The sequence below is a fragment of the Saccostrea cucullata genome, unplaced genomic scaffold (genome assembly GCF_032062105.1).
Source record: "Saccostrea cucullata isolate Sc308-1 unplaced genomic scaffold, CSIRO_AGI_Scuc_v1 ctg309, whole genome shotgun sequence".
Lineage (NCBI taxonomy): Eukaryota > Metazoa > Mollusca > Bivalvia > Ostreida > Ostreidae > Saccostrea > Saccostrea cuccullata.
In genome coordinates this window covers 321,735-344,745 of record NW_026932621.1, presented here as the reverse complement: position 1 = coordinate 344,745, position 23,011 = coordinate 321,735, and the positions used below count along the sequence as shown (strand labels likewise).

Genomic DNA, 23,011 nt, shown 5'->3' with positions numbered 1-23,011 from the left:
TGTTTACCTCACTTGGAGATTAAACCAAATATCTGGATGATGCAAAGTACATGTAGAACAAAACACGGAGTAAACAATTTGAACAAACTTCCCGGACAGAAACGGACACGTATTGATCAAAATAAGAAAGTACCAATTCCGTTTAAAATCAGAAAAGAATCATTACTAAAGTAAGACATGAGAGCCGGGGAATTTTCCCGCCAATAAGGACATAACCTCCCAGTTATTCTGATATCCCTCTCAAACCCTTGTTAAGGTAGAAAGCTCAGACCCCCTTTTACATTTTAATGTCACCTACTATAATTTGAATTGTTAGAGACCACCCTGATTAATAATACAAAGTAAAAATATTAATACGTAATATAATTGAAACGTAGTTATGCATGTTATAAAACGATCCAAAAATTTGCAGAACAATCCATATATATGTATGTAAATATCACAACTTGAATTTTTGTACCATGTTACCTACCTTTACAGATTTTACTTTCCGACAGCCAATGAGAGCTTGGGGTCTTAGGGAGCGGACCTATATAGGAATTTCCTTTATCTCAAGCATATATTTGCTACTTACAAAAATTTTGAATAGAATGGTATTTAGTTATCCATGTGAAGTGAGACAATACAGCACAATCATTTATTAACATTAATATTTGCTTTATTAGATTATACTAAATTTCAAAAGTAAGTCCCAGTACATCAGTTGAGAACTGCCATGGCTTCTGATGAGAGCGACTGGTATACATGGAGATTTATTTTACTTGGTCTTCGCATTTAGCAGGCTAGGTTGTTGAAAGTTAATAAAAATTTCGTCTTATTAAAAGTAAGTTGAACATGTTGAATGTTAAAACAATTAATTTTGCCTACAGTCTCTCGTATTTAAAAATATATGTTTGCACCATTACGGAGATGCTGTGGAATTGTAGCTGGGCTCTCCAGAAAAATACCAGGTTAAAAATATTGGAGAGGGCTATATTATTGCAGCTAAGGCTACAGCTACAGTTTGCAAAAGTAAAATTTAAAGAATTAATGGTTTCCTACTATTCCAATATATTTCTGTATATTTACAATCTTATTGAAAACACTGCAAATGTACAAAACTTACAGTTACTTGTGGTTATGAGTTATTTCATACTTATCACATGGCTCTGTTGACAAAACTTCTCATGTTCCTGATATCTGATAGTTTGCAGGAGTTGAAGCACATGGTCCTGGTGTTGAGGTCATGGTGTGTTTCTTGACTTTAGGTGCTACAAAGCCATTCTCATTATACTTATCTTTCGCTACTCTTAGGATAAAAATTACTTTCATATTTTTAAAAACAATAACCATAACCATACAAAATACCTTTATGAACGTTGAAAACAAAAACTTAAAAACATTAATATTTTTTAAAACCCCGTTGGAGGCCCCACGACACCGGGTGCCTAAAAACAGTAGGAGTAATGCACGTTGTTTTTGTTTTAAGTTCGCAAAATCAAAAAAAAAAATTACAGGTGCCATAATGATCACTAGACTTTGGTAAACCCTGCAATACATTATTTCCCTACAGATAAAAGTTTTTATATACCAAATAAAAATGTTGATTTAGGCCTACCTATCAAGATAGATTTTTGCCTACTTCAGCATGCGTTTGAAGTTTCAGTGCCGTTTTTAAACTATTCCAGCGCTGGAATTATTCTGGATTTGTTGATTTCAGCATTTCTTTCGTTTTCCTTCTCTATCGTCCAGAGTCTGTTAAAATTCGTTTTCTATCTCGTTCACTGGCGCAGGCCACATCAGACATATTTTCATCCCCAGCCGAAAATGGTATGTGCAATGGATTAAACGGGTTGGATCACGCGAAAGGTCACGAAAAATTCAAATGACTTGCCGAATTTTGTCCGGGAAGCCAAAAATGATAACGAGCTCGTCTTCATTGGTTTTTTTTTTAGAATTGTATCGACTTTATATTGTCTAATATGTAATATTAATTTGTTTTAGATCTTTTTATCGTTTTGAGCAAAATAAAAAATATTAACAAAACAACGGACACTATCCGTTTTTAAGTTGTACCTAGGCCTTGTGTTGGTGTATCTTGAACAACAAGAAGAGGTTGTTTGGAGAGGATAAAATTACATTGATCGAATTTACCATCGTTGTCCGTAATGGTAAGAACAACTGCTTGGATACAACAAGCGCCACTGAAAAAAATATGAAAGCTTTTATAATCAATATTTATGTTAAGAAAACTTTTCCATCCTTCTATTAATTTTGACTTTTTTTAGAAACGTGGACAAAATTTAATCTTGCTCATTTGAACTGATTAGAGTACTTTGCATCTTCTCTACACAAAAAAAGTGTTGTCAACTGTGCGCTGCTCTCTCTTTCTTTCTCTCTATTTTATTTTTAAATGTGTATTTTTTACCTTATTTTTATAGGTACGGAGAAGCGTGCCTTTGATATGTCTATATGTTCCAGGATTACTTCACTGGATACGCTGATCTCTGATAGCCATATAGTTGCTGATGACACCTCGACCAGTCCTGTCCACCTGTAGGAGGAACAGTTCCCAGTGTTGAGGGACTGCACGGGACATCTGTCTGGGTATTTTAGCACTGTACAGTCTGCTGTTACCCTATCTGCCACCTTCAGAAAGACAAGAATTCTTTCACTTTCCAGATACGCTAGGTAGCCGGAAGAAGTGAAATGTGGCAAACACATATAGTAAATAAGCTCAAAAGTCCATTGAAATAATATTCATTTGGAGAAGGGAAAACGCATCCCTCTAAGGTAGGATCGAGTGCTAAAATCAATATGATTTGAAAATTTCAATGAAACAATGCATGCATATATGGTTTTTAAGTTTACCTAGGTTCGAATATACCAAAATAAGAAACAATCCCTAAACTAGACCACTTTTTAAAGGTTGTGTTCACAGATATGAAGATGTTTCGTGGGGGATTTATTTAGATAGGACGTTGACAATCTCGTCGGACGGCCTACTGTAGCATCATGCTGGATATGTGTTATCGACAGGGCTTTAAGTGGGTTTTATTTATTCAGACAACCTTAATGCCAACACGGGTAGATGGGAAGACGTAAATGTACAAAATGGATCTAACCGACCTTATCAGTGGAAGCAAACTGTATCTTTTTTTTTTTTTTAGAAATTTTCTTAGTTTAATCGAACTCATATAAAATTACTTAAAATAAGAATGCATTTTTCATTATGATTGAGATACAGTAGTCATAAGATATTCATTCTACCTGTTAGCACTGCTCACATCATTCAACATATAAACTTTCGATTCTCTAATTTTTATATTTTAGTTTGACTAGTCACTTTAAGGAAATTGACTATCATTGACGAATAATTGCCTTTTCCTTGCATTTACAATTTTAAAAAATTATTTTGCTTATTTATGTTACCTGGTTTGATTTTGAGTCTATTAAATTTTTTTAACATGGTTTTAATCTCTCTGTTAGAATAATTTATTAAAAGAGATTATAAGTATTTGTTGCATTCTTCTTCATTTTCCTACATTTTCCTAGCTTTCAATTTCATTCCTCCCTGAAATCACAACTGTACTCACGGAATAGCGCCTCTTTTCTGTTTGGATAATCCCAGTGTAGTTTTCCAGAGTAACGGTCCATATCAACACTCTATTTGTTTCAAGGTACGTAGAAATGATTTAGATTATAAATTTTTAATGATTTTTTCAGACGTCAATAAATGTATCATAAAACGAAATATCAATATACAGATAATGCATGACAAGAATGGGAAAATATTACTAAAATATTAAATTTACTGGTTTGAGAAATGTTTTAAAAAAGAAAAATTTTAAAATGTGACTGGATTTATGAATTTAGTGCAGGCGATGAATTGATTTGTACTTTTCTTTTCATTAATTTGAAATATTTTAATATAAATATATAAACAGTGTATTATAAATCATAGATTTAATTATACTCACACAGGCTGCAATGAATCTGGTGTTACCATGACAATAGCACTGTATTTTTCTCCAGCACTAAGATTCCCTGGTTGTACCGTGATATTGGTTTTACCATTAGATACAGTGATCATGAAAATCACAGTAGAATCTCCAGTGTTTGTAAGGGTAAAGGTTATATTAGTACTTCCATTTAAACGTAACTGTCCTGAAAAGTAACATGAATTAAATTGTAACATATTCATTTACTAATCGGATGTAAATTGCTCAGCAATGTGTAAAATGATGACATATTTTTTGTCATTTTTTTAATCAACATTTATGTATCCTTCAATCTCAGAAAATAAATTCTGTTTTATAAAAGACTAACGGCCACAAATTCTTAGATACGATGTTTAACATTTTTTATCAATGTTATATTTTTATTTTGTATTTTGTAATCAGTTTTATGCAATAGAGCTATTGCTTTTGAAATTTACTCACCGAGAATAGGATAAACACGCAGGTGCACGGAGGCTGGTAGTATAGAAAACATGCGCGTCCTTAGGAACTCATAACCTAGTGAATCCGTTCCTCTAAGTTGTGCGTAACTTGACTATAAAATAAATTTAATATTATTGCCTGTAACTTAACCTTCATTACCTGCGTAAATTTTCTTTTAAAGACTTTGTGAAATCAAATATAACGAGACAATATCATTTCTTGCCTATTTAATTGAAATTTATTTATAAGACTGCTTTTATCTGTGTAGTTTATACCTTATTGAGAGGAACAAACTCTCCAATGCAACGAGTTATACCCGCAATGTCCACTCTTTTTACTGGAACGTCTGCCACTTCAGTCTCATTACTATCCAAAAGACCGACACTTGTACAAGAGGAATTCAAGTCCAAATTCTTAATATCAACCACCAATTTATAGTTGTATCCTGAAAATTAAGTATTAGAATCTATCACTATAGAGCGACTGTGGCATTAACATCAAATGATTACTGTAAATCACTTTTTATTTGGAGGAAATTTATTTTCTCGTAATTATGCGAAACAATCTGCTCGCAAAACTTTGAGCCTCACGTATATACGTGTAAGTATTCCTTTATATTATATAGAGCAATAACCACTGTTCGTAAAAATTTCACTCGCCTCTATAGAATACCTATCATCCAAAAATAAAGATAATATATTGTATTGTAAATATTGTAGATATTGTAAATATCTGATTACAAACCTTTGATTGGATTTCCGGACAACTGGTAAAAATTGCCATCAGCACTGGGTTCCAAAATGATGGTAGAGAAATCCACTGGGCTTTGGGCTGTAACGTTTACTATCCATGCACTTAATGTATTCTTCTCGAACTTCCAAATCCCAGGACCTGGATCCTTTTGATAATGTATTAATTGCAAAATTTTCAGCAGTTTTTAACCACATTCTTGTAAATTTTTTCGGTGATGTAATTTATATTATGATTATGTTTTTTAAAGAATAAACATGATTTCTTTGATAAATTTTCTTGCTCCCATGGATACAAAATCTATATTCATACGAGTAAAGGGTAAAAACGAGAGGTGGTGACATTTAAATTTACCTTGATTTTTATTGTTAAAGTGCTGTCTGAAATATTTTGCAGTTCCTTTTCAGATGAAAACAGAACATTTGTACCTGAAAAATTTTGCAAAAAATTGTTTTAAAATGTAAGCTTTAACATTGTTCAAACGCGGACATTTTTATAGGTTGAAAACTTTTAACTACTTTGATATTATGTTTTCAAAATTCAAAAATTAAACAGACCGTTTGGATAAGAAAGAGTAAATTCAAACTGGCTTGTGACTATCCTAGCAACTATCTTTAGTGTTTCCATGTGATTGTCGACAGGAATAAACATAACTGGTGCGGAATTGGCAAGTTTCAAAAACCACGTGATAAAGACATTGGATGACGGAAAAGTATCCTGCAAATACAAACATGTCAGAAAGACATTTCATAGAAATTTAAAATAGAATTAGAAGTATTGTATTGAACAATCTATCTTTATACTCTTATTTTACAGTTACGATAATTAGAAAGTACTTGACCATTGATAAGACTGATTAACTGTTATTTTTGATGTACAAATTATCCCAAAATGTGGTATTTATAATTGTTGTCTTGTAAAAAGCCATGATGTCAATCGTGATTATAATATTTTGTTGGTAATATCTTTCTGGTAATTACATGTGTTTCCATGACCCTCTTTACACCAGCGCAAAATGCTTTTGGACATTAAGAACAATAAATTACATAAAGTTGATGATATTGAGCTTATCTATTTCATTTTCACTATATGGTATGTGACATTTACCCCCAGGAAAATGGGCACACAGTATCAGTGAATAGAAATCACTGTTGTTTACTTCTATGGAGAAAATAAATACAAATATTTCCAATTAAATTATCTTGGACTTTTCAGATGTTAACAATACTTGAATTGATTACGAATTAAGTAGTATGCTGTAAATTGCCAATTTAAAAAAAATTTATGCAAGGGCAGATCACCCTAAATGCAGAAAACTACCATAAACTCAGAACTCTTTAAGGTGCAGTTTAGAGAGGGTTCTTAAGGCCAACTGAATAAAAATTAAGATTTCTAGTTAACGCTACTGTAAATATTAAAACAAACCTTGATCTCTTTTTCCACTATTGTCTCCAGTTGTGTCACATTTAATTCATATATCCTTCCTCCAGTTGCCTTTGCTATCGCCTCAAACAACTGCAGACTCGATCTTTTCACTCGATGGAGAAGCTTGTTTTCAAACGGTAGCATAGTTTGTGGTATCTGGGACTGTTCTAGATCAAGAAAATATATTTTTAAAATATAAATTTAGATTTAAGTTGAAATCTATAATAACTTTGAATAAAACATCCACGTGAATACATCCAGGTGATATTAACTCCTTATGGCACTGCATCCCTTCTATGAGATTTGGAGGTCCGTGTTACTCTGATCCAATTTTGTATTTCTCAATGGATTTTTGAGCTGGAATACTGTTCGTTATCCAAATATTTTATTCACCTATGGTCATACATGTATGCCTTTTTATTACACAATTAGTAATAAATACAGCTGGATTTTTGCATATGCGATATGCCTGACGTCACAATAGCCGTATCATTGATCATACACAACTTTTGTTAGGTTCATATTCTCTTAATTTTAACGTTTTGAAAACAAGGTTAATCTTAATTTACAAACAATAGATTATTTATAAATTATGGATCGGGTGCATTTAAATAGAAGTAGAAACAAACTCAAATCATATGAGACAATAGACCATGTACATGTATGTAAGAAGTCCATGCATGATTATTTACTTAATTTCTTCTCAACTTAATGTATGCTGTATTTTATAAGTAAGTAGATGTATGTAATAAACATATTAATACATACTCTTCGGCCCTCTGGCTGATATTGGTGTCTCGGGCTGATACAGGATGTGATATTGAAAAGGGTATGTATTATTCCCTATTTATTACACACTTAGTAATAAATACAGGTTTTTTGCATATGCGATATGGCTGATGTCACAATAGCCGTATCAGCCCTGCAGGGCTGATATGGATTTGCGGGACTGATAACCTATATCAGCCCTGCCCTGCAGGGCTGATACGGCTATTGTGACGTCAATATCACATCCTTAGTAAATTAAACCACAAAAACAGTACTTGTGATCGTACACAATTTTTGGTGGGTTCATGTTCTCTTAATATTAACTTTTTGAAAATAAGGTTAATCTTAATTTACAAATACATGTAATAGATTGTTTTAAATTACGGATCGAGTGCATTGAAATAGAAGTAGAAACAAACTCAAATCGTATGAGACAATAGATTATATATATTTCTGTAAGAAGTCCATGCATGATTATTTACTTATTTTCTTCTCAACTTAATGTGTTCTGTATTTTATTACTAAGTATGTAATAAATATAATAAAACATACCCTTTTCCACATCACATCCTGTATCAGCCCTCGACCAATATCAGCCCTCGGGCCTTCGGCCCTCTGGCTGATATTGGTGTCTCGGGCTGATACAGGATGTGATATGGAAAAGGGTATGTATTATTCTCTATATAATTTACACATTTTAGAAAATCATACAGCATTTACTCATAGCTTTCGGCTTACCAATTATGTCTCTTTTCCTCCTCAAAGAGCATTGTCCGGTAAGGAGGAACACTGGTGTGAGATATTTCGCCCTCAACCCCTCGTTCACTTGGTTCTGTAAATACTCGTCTTTTGCGTCAGCGTCAGTACAAAGGTAAATTTTCGAATTTGCGTTGGACATTTCGATTCCTATAAAAATATGACTTTTTTCAATCCGTAAACAAACTGTTTAGATACGAAAGGGTTTTTAATACATACATACATTTGTATATTTGTAATTATTTATTGCCGAAAATATTGATATTTCCTTCATACAAAGCAGATATTTCTAATTGCATTTAATCTCAAAATCAATTTTAAAAGAGTGTTAAATTGAGACATCAATATATCTCAATTAATTTGAATCCTACGGGTATACATATGGTATGAAATCTTCCGTCGAACATAAGTGACAGTTGCAGTAGCAAGCAGAGTCTTACAAAATGAACATGCATCAACATCTTGCCTTTCAACATTCCAGTCATAGCATATTCCGGGCAGTCGCCACCTCCCGTTACCCCAAGATTCTTAAGCCATTTTAGCATGACCTCTGGGTCATTGGTTTGTCTTCCGGTAGTCAGCGATGCTTTAAATTTTAATCACAATCATTGTCAATGTAAAAACTTCATCTATCTCTCATGCGTAAATTACATCATTGCAAAGGCTCGGAGATAAAAAAAAAAAAAACCACACAACTCGTTCATTTTAACTTCCTCGAGAAACTTTATTTATTGATTTAATTGCTCTGAAAGTCTTTTCCTTAAAATAATATAATTATTATTTCTATATCTCATGTTTATACCAACCAGGATCCGAAAACGTAACGAGAATATAATTTTCTGGCACAGACTGCGAGTCGTTTGCCTCATACACGATTTTCTGAGTGACTTTTATCAGCGCTGCAATTTCATCCCCCATGGAACCTGTGACGTCAATAACAAAGGTCAAGGACGTTTTGACTATATCTTCCCTGGTCCGTAAACCAAAAACATCTCGGAAGACTTCCTCACCCATGAGACTTAAAAGTCCTCCTCCTAAAATTGTGTGTAAAACATTTGATCTTTTTAAAATTAAAATATAAAAAATGTGGGAAAATTATTTTAGTTTGTGACCTGTACAGTTGCATATTATCAATAACGGCGCACGGTGTGCTAGTCGCTTGGAGATTCTTAGTTCTCCAAGACACCTGATCCCACCTCGTAAACATCCAGGGTTGATGCCCTGTGTATATACTTAGTTTTCGTTTTCATGAAAGCAGTTACTCTGGCTTATCTTCCACTTTTTATTGTTCATTGACAAATACACTTAACGAGGCCGAGTCTAATTCGAGTGCGCATGGCTTTGCTCAGCTTTTTAATTTCAAGCAGACATTCTTGCGACAGTAAGCCTTTGCCAAATATTTTCATATTAATACAAAATTAACATTATCTGTACCCCTACTGGTCTAAAAATGCGATTTTACGGCGATAATTAGGAAAAAACTATGAAATGGCTCTAAAGACGTCACCATTTTTGGATTTTCTAAACAATGCATGATGCTGAAGAATGATGCATGACTCGCTTGTATGTTCAAGGCGTCCAAGGAAATTATACTAAAAACATATGTCAGAATTTCAAAGAAACATAATAGCAATCTAATCATCTGCACTGATATTCATTTATACCGCAATATGGCAATTTTCGAGGTATTTGGCTTTGAAAAAATAAACATAATAATTAATTCCTAGACCAATCTAGATGGTGATTTTTTTGTTGTTGAAATTTCACAATTTGATAACTTTTTCGAATAACTTTCATATAATGGAATGAAAAAGAAATTTCTAGGGCAGAAATACAAGAAATATGGAGAAAAAACTTTTGAGGTGGCCCCCTAGGAAAATTGGATGGTAAACATTTGATTTTTTTAATCTTAAAACAATAAATATAACAGTAAAAATTATTGATCAAAAATTATCAAAAAGGGTAGAAATAATTAGACTCGGCCTCGTTAAAACTCACTTTGGCCGATAAGAAAGTACTGTGAAGCGTTAATGGCGGCTTCCGACGCGGCTGCATGCAGGATACTGCGGGGAGCTTCGCTCTGAACAGATCTTCCTTTGTAAATTCCACCGGTTGCCGTCATAAAGCGACTGTCATCGTTCGAAGATCCATGACTGCACTTCCCGCTTATGCCTTGCCCTGTAGAAGTAAATTAAATTAGATATAACATATTGTCGCTACTAAGTTTTTAGTAAAAACTTACGTGAGTCAACAGATTTTAAAATACGAGTAAGTTTTGGATGAGTTTGTAATTATGTATTTATCATGATGGATGACTTTGTTAGAATTATGTTGCACAACTTCACAGCAGAAGTAGAATGATCGAAATGGTTCCAGTCCTTAAGAATAGAAAAGTAATGCATTTTTAAGGAATCTAAAATAAAATGATATAACATTGTTATAAGTGAAAGCTCTGGGTATTTGAAAACAATAGTATTGAATTTTACACTCCATGCTGTGTGTAAGAGTTTTGTTCCAGCGATGACATATGGAGTGTGTCCTACTACTCCTATTTTTAAAACCTCAACATTCTTGTTTGACGCTGTGATACAGGGATTCAACATATTTTTAATAAATTGGATTTCTTTAAAAGTAGCTTTACCGTGATAAATTTGTTCCTTTTATGTAGTATAAAAGGATGACTGCACTTAAGAATTTGCGAAATTTGCGTCAAAATTAACTTTCAAAACGGAAATTTTTCTACCCATGCAAATTTAATTTGAACAATCAATCACATTTCAAAGATTCAATTCATTGTTTCACAAAAAATTGGAAAATATATACATTTTGTGTATTCAATTTTATAAGTCGCTTAATTATTTCATTTCATATCAATATCAAAAGTATTGAATGTCAAATTGTTCTTAAGGTCATACGCAAAGTAGTTTCAACTTAACTGGGTTCTTCCTTGGAGTTGAAGAGTTCCGCTAAATGAAGGGCCTATCTGCAATACTTTTAATGTCTATATATGGATTTGTACAGCTCTTCTTAAGCAAAATTTGATGAAATAAAATCTGGGAAATATTTTTTTTGCAATTTTTGCACATTTTTCTTTTAATAATGCAAAAAAATTCATAATTTGATATCTTTTCAAAACCCCTGGTAACGCATGCTGACATTTGTCTAAGAACATGCAATGGTATTATAAGTTTAAAATTAGAACATCTTGAAAAATTATCAGTAGGTAAGGTACATTGTGTATGTCATTAAGTACTTGAAGTGTTAGCATGAGGAATATTATATCATGTATTGTGTTGTACAAGAGAAAAAAATTGCATGTAATTTCTTCAAATTAAATTAATTTTAATTACAAATCATGAAGAAAAAGCACTCACGGACGGGTTTTGTAACATCTTGCCCTGATTTGTAGCCACTTGTCAATTTGTTGGTAACAATATTGTTGTCACATATTATAAGTCTGTAAATAAAAAATACGTATATATATAATGGAAAGCTTTGTTTCTACGTGTTTTTTTGCAATGCTTGTACATGTATTGAAACAAACAATATCTGCCAATAAAAATCGTTTATATAATGGCGTACAAGTAGTGTGATAAGTGAAAGAATCAAAACAAGTAAAGCAAGTCATTTTCATGTAATGAGTTGATAAAAATAATAACTAAATGTATACTTCAAACATTTTTTGAAAAAGTAAAAGTATAAAGTTTTATGCTTTTATTGATATTTTCATACTTCAATATTCTATTTGAAAATTTTGGCCTTATTTCATCTCCACGTATGCCACTAATTTATGGTCAAAATATATTTTAAAATGGAAAAAAAATAAACTGAAGAAAAAACATCTATTGCTATCTCATTGAAAGTAACTGGCATGAATTATCATTGAATATAGGTTGAAATCGTATCGAAAGTAATACAATGTCATACCCTTCTAGATATGCGCAGTCTGTACAGGTGTTTTCTTGAAGGTTTTCCACCTCTATCAACGTAACGCCTTCTTGACCTTTAATTAAAAAAATGCTTAGTATATATTCCATTTGCATAGGTTAATAATATAATTTTTCAAGTAATATGAGCAAAATTTATTTTTGTGTACTCTGTACGAGCGTAGGATGTTTTTTAACAGTGTACTTGGTGTAAAATTGATATATGTAATATAATACATTTCAGACAACTTTCATATCACGTGCCTAAAAAATGAAGCAATTCAAGAATGTTAAAATGATTAGCAGATAGAAGATTTATTAGAAACGGTAAGCGGCAACAATACTAATACTTTACAGCTTAGTACAAAAATTACCGAAATCCTGATAAATGCTATTTCTACGGAGTTCTACCCAGTTCGTATTGCTGTAGAATTCCTGAATTGTATACAAAGCTGCTCCAACCTTTTCTCTGATCTGCTCGATGTCGTCTGTTGTGGCATTCCGGGACAGACCCTTTATTGTTTGTCTTAGATTGCGGATGTAATTGTGAGCTGAGAAAAAATAAAGGTTCCGATTAATGTAGAGCTTCTTCGGACATGATGGATGACTTTTTAAGTTTATCTTTTTCGAAGTTAATAGTGAATTTTAAATAAAAAAATATCTTTTTTGTCCGTTCAAATTTTTATTGTTAATATTAATGTTACATTTGTCTTTACTTATCAGACTTTTGAAATAGAAACAGAGGCTTTTAAAACTAAATTTCTTTACATACTAGTATTGTTCTGACATTGTGATGTTATAATTTAATTACATTTAAAGCATTACATTTTGTAGATTGTAGGAAACTAAGACAGTAAAATTTTGAGAAAATACAAACTATGATTGTCATGTAACTAACAAGTTTTTAAATGTTTTGAATACCGTCATTGATGTCAAACAATATTGTTTGGGTAGCTTCGTTGCAAATTTTGTATTTGGGTTGATGAAAAAATGCTTTTTATCTTTCAACAAATTCCTCACACTCTCAAATTTTCTTCAGCCTTGTATATGAAATATGTGGAGATAACAAGCAGTATTCGAGCTTATTAGTCCACCTTTGCTAATAATACTACGGGACATGGCTTTTGCAACATGATACACTTTTCAATATAAGTAAATGTAGATGAAAATTTAATTGACAAAACGATACAGAAATTACATGTATGTTTACCAATTGCAATCTGTTCGCCATTAACATGATAAAATGAAACATTGGCAAAATCTCTTTGGATGTCATTCTCATAGCCGATGATTCTGGTGATTATTCTTAGGTAGTTTAAATAGGATTCTTGATCTGAAATACATAAAATAAAACATATCACATGTTTTTATTTAAAAAATGTTTATCTAGCAGAAATGAAAGACATATGCAAAGTTTGTAAGATATAATATCTTTGTCTTATCCATGATAACTGTCTTCTTTTTCTTTCTTTTTTTTTTATTAATCTAAGCACGTGTTTCATTCTTTTAAGTGATGAAAGTTTTTTTAAATATAGAGTTTCCTATAATTCAGGATATTGTCCACTGTATCACTGCGACTAAGTGAAGTGAGGGATCAAGAAAATTATCCGCTAGCTTTGCGTTTATTACTTGGAAAATTGTAGCAGTGTGTTTTAGTTTAAAGAAGGTAGATCTTTCATCTTGATCGATTTACAAGTACATTCCCATACTTTGATACATTTAAATTACTTTAACACATAATGGTCGGTTTTTAAAAATAGGCTCCATTTTTCTCATATCTATTCGATGTCATCTGTTGTGACTGGTTGCGATAGCCTTTTAATTTTATCTAATTGTCATAAATTCCGGATGTAAATTATGCCTTAAAAAAGACTTCTTAGTATTTGAGAGAGTCCTTTTGATAAATGCGATAAAGAAAATATCTTAATAAAATTTGAATTCATAGAAAATAACTGAATGTCAATTTAAGTTTTTAAATAAAATTTGTACAAAGCAGCTGAATTTTTTTCTTAGAAAAGGAATATAATTTGTCTGGTTTAAGCATTTCATGTCCAGGATACCAAATGTGTCATTTAGTACAAAGTCGTCACCAAAAAACACAAGGTATTTATCAACAGCTACAGTAAACAAGCGGGGAAAACAAACAACATTTGTCTCGCCCTCTCTTTTCCTCTATTCTACTCTCTTTCAAATGCTCTTTTAAATATTCTAAATGTTCTATTTTTTCAGGCACATAAGATTTTTTGTCATAATTCTTGAGGTTTGAGTACTAGTTCATGTTGTCTCAATAGCAAAATTGTATTCTTAAATACAACATAAGTGATAGTTCAGTTTGATATACGAGTATATAGTCAAATACACTTTTGGTGTCTTGGCAAACTATGATTATGTTTCTTAAACATTGCAATTACAGCTTCACCATTAATGAGGTACATTGCACCACAATCATTTTGTCTCAAAATATTGAAAATGAAATAAATTTTCTGATTAACAGTCAATTGAGAAAATTAAGACAAGTGTTTTAAAACAGAAAAATATCTTAAACGATTTACGATTTTAAACGAATTGTTTGCACTTAAGAATTATTATTATTTTTATTATTATTATTTTTTTTTTTTGCTTCATCGAGATCTTACAATTTTACATACACGTTAAAAAATGAATTGAGAATATTTACAAGAATACGTTGACAGAGTAACACTTGACCAAAATCTAAGACATTTCAGAATAGACCGACCGCATTTTTAATTCATTTTAATGATTTATAAATTAAAGATTATGATTTACCACTATTTGCCAAGCATTGTGACTGATTTGTATTTCTGTTTCCACATTACATATGTTGGTAATTTTTTTTCAAGTGAAACACTGATGAAAATATAGGTAATCAGTAGTATACATGAAAATTTCGACGTTTTTCTCGAAGTCAAAATCTTCAATAATATATTTTCCTATCGGGCATCCTTTAACAATTTACAATGTGGATGGAAGTCAATCAATTGGATGTATTAATAAATTGCAAAGGTAATCTAAAGCCTAACATGTAATTTGGTGGAATGTTACATATATTGGGAAAAGGCGTCATCCTTTAATTTCTCATATTTCAATGTAATCATTTATTTACTTTTTTTTATCGCTGCATGGATTGCATGACATCAATAAAGTAAAAACTATAATATTATATATAACCAGAGACCAACCCTTCTGTTCGTTATGAAAAAAAAGACAATAGCTTTTCTGCATGAAGCACTCATTTAATTCTTCCTGTTTTTTGTTATGGAATAATTAGTCTTGCAATATTAATTTTATCACTCATTGCACTCATCCTTATACAGACTAATAAGAAGTTTTTTGGCATACCCCGCGTTCATGTACATGTATACTACCCGTCACAATACATTCATGAGTTTGTGCTTATGATTTCGTTAGAGCTTTATTCGAATAATGTACACTTTGTCACTAAATGAGATAAATTTACTAAATTATGCAGTTTTTGACTAAAATGGTTCAAAAGCGTAACACATGGTAGCGAAACATCGTATTTTAGTCGAAAAAGCGGAACAATTGTACCAAAAGCTGAAGGATAGGCAGGGACAGTAATGATTGCAACGAAATTTATATAATTATGTATTGACAGGTGATTTATTGTAGAATACTGTAGATCACTTAACAGACATTACCGCTTTTTAAGGGAGACCAAACTTTCACGAATTGTGATCAATTGCTCTATATAATCTACTGCATGGGATATTAATATATAAATGCGAGAATAATATTTTTGCAGGCAAACTGTCTCGAGTTATTTCGCAGAAATAAAGTTATTACTTTTTACAGCTCTTATAGCTCTTTATAATTTTATAGGATTTAACTCATTTAAGTTAAATCGATTGATCAAAGCTAAATAGCGTTAATGTCATTTTTGGGGTTTGTCGGGTTTTTAGCCACCTGTAGCTCTGCAGCAGGGATAAGCGTGAAATGTGACGTCACGGCCACCCTGCAGTCTCCCTGCATATCTTGACTTGTACAGTGTAGCATTCAGCACGTGGAAGTCCACCCACCCAACCCTCCCATAAAATGGTGTTAGCTTCAAATTTAGTGTACTTGAACTGTAGGCTGTATTTATTTTCCAAGTGTCTTTTGTTGCTTCGTTTTTGTGTATTTTTCAGATAAAACCCTACCATGAGAGCCAACCCCTCCGTCGCGGCTGCTGATCCCTAGAGTGGGCGGATATTCAGCTTACCAGTAGTGCTCACCTAGACTTTTCAATTAAATTTATTCAAAAGCATTAAAGAACATGATCATTAATTTAATATCTGGGTGTTCATCTGTTCCCAGGGTTCACCTTGGAACTGTGTCTTTTTTGTACTTGCAATAATTATGAGTGCAGCCGTGGCCATTACCGCCAATAAACCATTATAAAAGTTTGAAATATGTGTCAGTTTTCTTCTTAAGTTGAATTTGATATTGCACCCTAGTAAGCAAGTTTTGTCTTTGATAATTGCTCTTATTAAAATTGATTTAAATGTTCTTAACATAAAAATAAAAAATAATTACTTGTAATTTAAAGTTATTATGTATGAAATAAAGGAAAATATATCTGAAATTTCATTTTTTAAAACAATAGAGATGATTAATCATAAGGACCACCAAATAATATTTTTGACAAATGATTAAAAATTACCTGTGCCAAAAAATGCCTGAACGTTTTGAGCAGGAGGTAGTTTTGAGTTGTTCACTAAGCCAAGGGCAAATTTTTCCAAAAACACAGCAGTGGTGCGAAATATGGCCTTCAAAGTAATAGAATTGTGCGACTGAGTTCTGGCTTCATTAGGAATATCATTTGGCGGGAAACCCAACGTTTGGCACACGATCCAGTAGAAGAGAATGGTATTCCACAAGACAGACGACATGGCGAAAGTCGCGACTTAGAGTGAAGATAATAGATAATGTATATATATTTTTTAAGTAGTTTTAAAGTGATACACAGACTTCCTTTTCCGATCGGTGAGTCAATATGCGTATCTTAAACAGACTCGAGGTTTCCGTCTTCGTAGATGTTTATCATATAAATTGAGAATGCACCTTCTTTTATTCAGTCGATATGAATTTTTTTGTAGATGGGGTAAAAAGGAAAAAAATACAGTAATATACATTATGGACAAGAGGAAAGTCAATAAGCCATCTGGTATTAATAATAATATGGACTATTTTAGATATTTATTTAAGTATTAACTAATTCTAGTATTAACAACAGAAGAATTTTTACTAGCTAAATTAAGTATCAATTTTAGATAATTTTAGTATGGTACTGGCGCATGAAATTATCCATCAGCTCTATACATATAAGTTTAAGTGTTAGTATATGGGGATTGAGGTGGGAGAAGTTATTCAGAATTAAAGATTTTCTAAACATTAAAAAGATTGTTAATCAGAATGGTCTTTCCCTTTATAAATTACGAGATACACAAAATATTTACTTCCAGAAAGTGAATCTGTAAAAATATATATGTTTTTCATATTTAATATATAAAGTTGCTTTTTATTTACTATCGAAAAAACGAGAGGTCCTTTTTTTAAGAACATCGAATTTTACTTTTCGCATTTATAAAAACGTACTTTACACAGTTCGTGTTTACATTCTTAAAGTGAAATACATTTTTGAAAATAGGTTATGCATGTGATTAGTTTCAATTTATATATTATGCAGCCAACATTTACTTGAGGAACTGATAAAGATTAAAACAGTATCGTTTTTGTTCGATTTTCATCCGACTATAAGTTTTCAAAGTATTCTCGACTATCGTATCCATCATTTAGACGCATGCCTTTTTCACACATATCGAAGCGGTTTGATGATCAAGACTCATTTCCATTGTTTACTTAATTTATTTCCCGGGCGACAATTGATGGTTACATCAATGTTTTCTTGTTATACACTGCTGTGTCCCTCAAGTCGACAATTATAGTCATTTCCATTTTTATGTGGTCACAATATATCCCGGTGAGATTGGAATAAAAGATAACAGAAAGTTTAACATATTTGTTTCGGATTTGGATCTCTTCTAGAAAAGACGTTATTAATGGTTATCTAACAACAACGCTTTATGTTAAACGTGATGACTTTTTAAACATTTCAATCGTCAACTTCCCTTACCAGGAATATACCCTTGTCACCTGCATACGGAGTTAGCATCTCTCAGTTGATTCAATACGGAAGAATATCTTCTACGTATGAACAATTTCTAAATGAAGCAAATTATTGACAAACAAGTTGATGAAGCAAGAATGTCAGCAGTTTCGTTCAGAGTCATCATTTCGTTCACATGCAAGTTCCTATAGTCGATACAATGATCTTGTCAGCAAATACAATTCATTAAGTCAAATGTCGACTGACTTTTGACGTACTGATTGTTAGGTCATTATTTTAACACTGAGTTGTCCACAGATTTCCCGTTATTTTCCGATCATGACAAGAAGCACACAATGGTTGTGACCGGTTGGCAGGAAGATGCTCATTTCACAATGGCACCTGATTCCATCTCTGATGTTTTGGAGGTCCGCGTTTGCTCCGCTCCTATTTTGTAATATTTAATGGACTTTTGAGCAAGAATATTGCTCATTATCTCCAAATCAATTTAGAGCAGAGAAAGCATGGTCCACTGAAAACATCGAAATGGGATAAAATACCATTGAACATCCCCTTTCAACTGGTCATACCTGCCGTGACTTCCCTCTCATAATTGGGGAAACGGAGACATTCCTAGAAATTTCAAAAAAATGTAGGAAACCATCAACCTTGAGACAATTTGTATTTGTCAAAATATTCATTGTTTTAACCGTAGAATTAATATATCGTCCTCCAGGTATTCTAAAAAATTTATGATGACTGATAGTTTTGAAAGACTATTTTTATATACGTTTTGTTAGCACTCTGAATTATTTAGGAGTATTCCGTTTGCACAATCAAGACAAGGAGCACACATACAGTGGTTGTAACCGGTCGACAGGGGATGTTTACTCCTTTGAGGTACTTGATCCTACTTCTATTATGTTTGAGGCCCGTGTTAGATCTGCTCTAGATTTGAATTGATTGAATGGACTTCGTTATTTATTTATTGATAAAAATCGCCAATCATGTATCCAAAATGAACTTGTATACATTTTAATGAAATACACAAGGGCAGTTGTTTTAGCTGTTTTTTTAACGAACTGATATAAAACCAGATCTTTTAAGATTTAAAGAAAAAGAAAATATATTTCAACAAAATATCACTTTGAAAAAAAATAACACAAACCTTATCTTGTTCAATAATCTATGCAGTAACATTTTAATCATAATTATATATTAGCATAATTTTAAAATAGTTAAAAGAGAGAATGTTTCATTTCCAAAAGATGAAGTTTGAAAATGAGGCAAAAAGATTAATATGGGGTTTTATTCCACTGTTGTCGATTCGGCGGTATATAGTCTTTGTCGTGACCGTCCATCTGTCTGTCTGTTGGTCCGCAAAAACTTTAACATTGCCTATAACTTTTGATTAAGTGAAGCTATGACTTTCATATTTTAAATGTTTATTCCTTGTGACAAGACCTTTCTATGGGTACCACCAAATTTGACCTTGAAGTTTGAACCACTTTTAAACAAAAACTCCAAACTTTTACTTCGGTCATAACTTTTGAACGGCAGATTCTAGGACTTTCATACTTCACATATGTATTTTTATGACAAACCCTTTCATTTGCTACCAATAACTTTGACCTTTACCTTGAAGTTTGACCTACTTTTAAAAACTTTATCCTTTGCTATAATTTTTGAACGGTATATTCTAAGACTTTCATACTTCACATATGCATTCTTAATGACAAGACCTTTCACTGGATTTCAACGACTTTGACCTTGACTTTGGAAATTAACGTACTTAAAAAAATTTAACCTCGGCCGTAACTTTTGAATGATAAATGGCTTTCATACTTCACATACTGTGAAATCACTAATTTTCATGTGGTTTATTCTTCGTTGTTTTTGAGGCAAGGATAGACCCACGAATTTATGACCACCACGAAATATAAAATTTAGTATACATTACTACTAAAACATTCTCCATCCACGAAATCAAGTCCCTACAAACCAAGGTTTTTTCTACAAACGCCACGAAAATTGTAAATTTACACTATGTAATCCCTGTGAGAAGATCTTTCATTGGATACCAAAAACTTTGACCTTTAACCTTGACGTTGGAGTTTGACCGATTTTTTAAAAAGTAACCTTGACTATAACTTTTGAAGGGTTAGGACTGGAGCTTTCATATTAAACATATTTAATCTTTGTGTTAAGACCATTCACTGGATACCAAAAACTTTGACCTTTTGATATTGACCTTTGAATTCGACCTACATTTGAAAATTTTTAACCATCGTTACATTTGAACAGTTATGTCTAGGGCTGTCATACTTCATATATGTAATCCTTGTGACAAGATGTTTCTGTTTTCTTTTAGAAACTAAAAACTTTGACCCTTTGTCCTTGACCCTGGATTTTGACCTACCTTTCGAAAACTTATTTTTTGGCCGTACCTTTTGAACGGGTGGTGCTGGGACTTTCATTTTTACATAGTTGTATATCTTGTGAAAAGACCTTTCTTTAGATTCCAACATATTTAATTTGCATTGAAGAAAAGTTTAGTATTCGCTATGTTGTCATACAGGGGCATCAGTGTTTCACAAACACATCTTGTTTAATCATATTCTTTATTTGGAAATTCAAATATTTTCATTTCGAAGAAACAAAAAAATGTTATCCTGTAACTAATGACACAAAACTTCCTTCTTTGCTAATGCTTCTGACTAACGAAACATCCCTTTGAGTGGTCAACTGAAAATGTAACGCTGGTTTAAGGATCCGACTCGATAAGACAAACACATTTCAGAGGACTTATTTATAGCTACAATCACCTCCTACTGCACTTTTGCTGTAAGGATTTAGCCCTTACTCCTAGTCATGATGAAATTGTAGAAGGGACTATTTGATGAACGTCAATTTTAAACTCTAATGTCTTATTTTTCTAAATAAATATTTTTGGTTTACAAAATGAAAAGTAAAAGAGAGTAGAAATTTGAGAATATGATAATTATCAAATCAGAGGTTTGTTTAATATATGTATTTTATTTTCTAACCTGCGTAAAACAAAACCATGATCTATCTAACGTTTCATTCATAAGTGTTATCTTATTTTCTTTTTCTTTCGAAAATTTATAACTGGTATCCTCGACAGAAGAACACATATCGAATAAATAACTTAAGCGAAGATAAGATTTTATCAATACAAATCACCAACAGGTTTTTTTGGACAAATTATCGCCCTTTATATGTATACCCCATAACTCAAACGAGTACATTGATTTTTAGAGAGCTTTTTTGTGTTTTCATTGTGGAATAATTTATACACTTCTAAATCCTGATGTTTTTAGGCTTAACAAAACGTAACAATCTTAAAATTGAATCAAGGAAAAAAACAAAATGCATATTTTCAAGGACTTGATAACACTGTGAGAGGACAAGTGAATTTGATAAAAAAAATAATTCCAGAAAAGAAAATCCAACATCTTGAGATGAATATTAAACATCAAAGGGGTATCTCAAGGCAATGTAAGTCGGCAAAAAACATAGGCTAAAATTGGATAGAGAAGTAATAACTAATGCTTGAGACTTGGACTTTTAGCTTCAAATCTATTGAGTAAAAAAGGTGAGAGTTTTTCGAAATAACACAGGAAAAATGCCTTTTAACACCAGGGATGTTAAAATTATTCTATGTGGCATTTTAATTGGTTAACTTTAAAAGATAAAATACTTTTTTATCACTGAATTTTCTGCTGACAGAAAATGTGCCTGTTTATGAATTTAATTTCGTATTAACTTGACTTTGCTCCGACACGATGCTATTGTTTATATAAGGATAAAATCTTCGCCTTTATAGTAGCAAAGATGCTTATCCTTATAAATCAATTACAATTTGAATACAGAGTGATTAAAAAAGAAAAAAAGACAAGAAAGTTATAATATACTAATTTAAAAACAAAACATACTCTATTTTATTTTCTAAGTGCAAGACAAGAAAACAAGAAAAAGTCGTTTAGTCAATAATTTCCTATAAAATGAAGTACAAGTCATCCGCTTACATTGCTTTACCTTTTCTCGTATGCAAATATTGAATAAAGTGGCCTTTTAAGCTTATATCAGTGAAATCTAGCTCGAACATCGCGGACGTGATCATACCCTGATTCTCCATTCGACAGTTACAAACCTAGGAAACCATAAATATATGATATAGAAAACTTAGCTACAATACAAATGTGCTCCCCCAATGTTAACGTTTAATAACCTTTTGTCAAGGTATTTTGGTAGTTGATAATGACCCTATCTGAAAATGTATGGCTGTATCCTCCAACAGAAATTGCTTCCTATAGGCCTGTCAAGGCGCTTACATGTATATATTTTACACTTTGACATTTTTAAGTATAGACTTTATACTTTAGCGTCTTTGAGGTGTACAACAACACGTTAATTCATGAATAGCGCTAAGAAATCATAAGAAATGATTTTTTTAAATTTATTTTTTAAATCAGATCTTAATGCAGTACATTCTGTCTGCGTTTATTGATAAGAAATGTGTACTTTGTAGTGTATAATTGAGAACATTCCAAAGTGTCTAATACTCTTATCAAGTTTTTGTTCCATTTTAAAAGGATTCTTGTATTCTTGTGCATACAAGTAGGCGTTCCTCAATACGACATACCGATAGTAAATTTTCTTCAGTCTCAACGACCATAGTTTGTTGGATTCCTTTGATTTTATCTTGTGTTAATGTGTTCGGTTTGCATGCCACTGATGTCAAACAAAATTTAGAAAATGTTGTGTATGAGATGCAAAAAACGCTACAAGGGCAAACCTTGTACATTAAGAAGCTC

General features: G+C 32.0%; 1 protein-coding gene across 1 annotated transcript; it reads right to left on the bottom strand.

Annotated features, from left to right (window-relative positions):
- Nucleotides 1-461: 461 nt before the first annotated feature.
- On the bottom strand, nt 462-17,108 carry LOC134235620 (von Willebrand factor A domain-containing protein 7-like). The gene is made up of 19 exons (XM_062717753.1): nt 16,728-17,108; nt 13,257-13,379; nt 12,421-12,597; nt 12,048-12,123; nt 11,495-11,577; nt 10,119-10,298; nt 8,927-9,154; nt 8,587-8,706; nt 8,092-8,270; nt 6,597-6,758; nt 5,729-5,888; nt 5,526-5,599; nt 5,166-5,319; nt 4,697-4,866; nt 4,422-4,533; nt 3,960-4,146; nt 3,576-3,645; nt 2,408-2,628; nt 462-2,183 (listed from the first exon to the last, which is right to left on the bottom strand). The coding sequence occupies exons 1-19, from the start codon at nt 16,954-16,956 to the stop codon at nt 2,045-2,047; spliced, it is 2,844 nt and encodes a 947-aa protein (XP_062573737.1). The 5' UTR covers nt 16,957-17,108; the 3' UTR covers nt 462-2,044.
- Between the last annotated feature and the right edge of the window lie 5,903 nt (nt 17,109-23,011).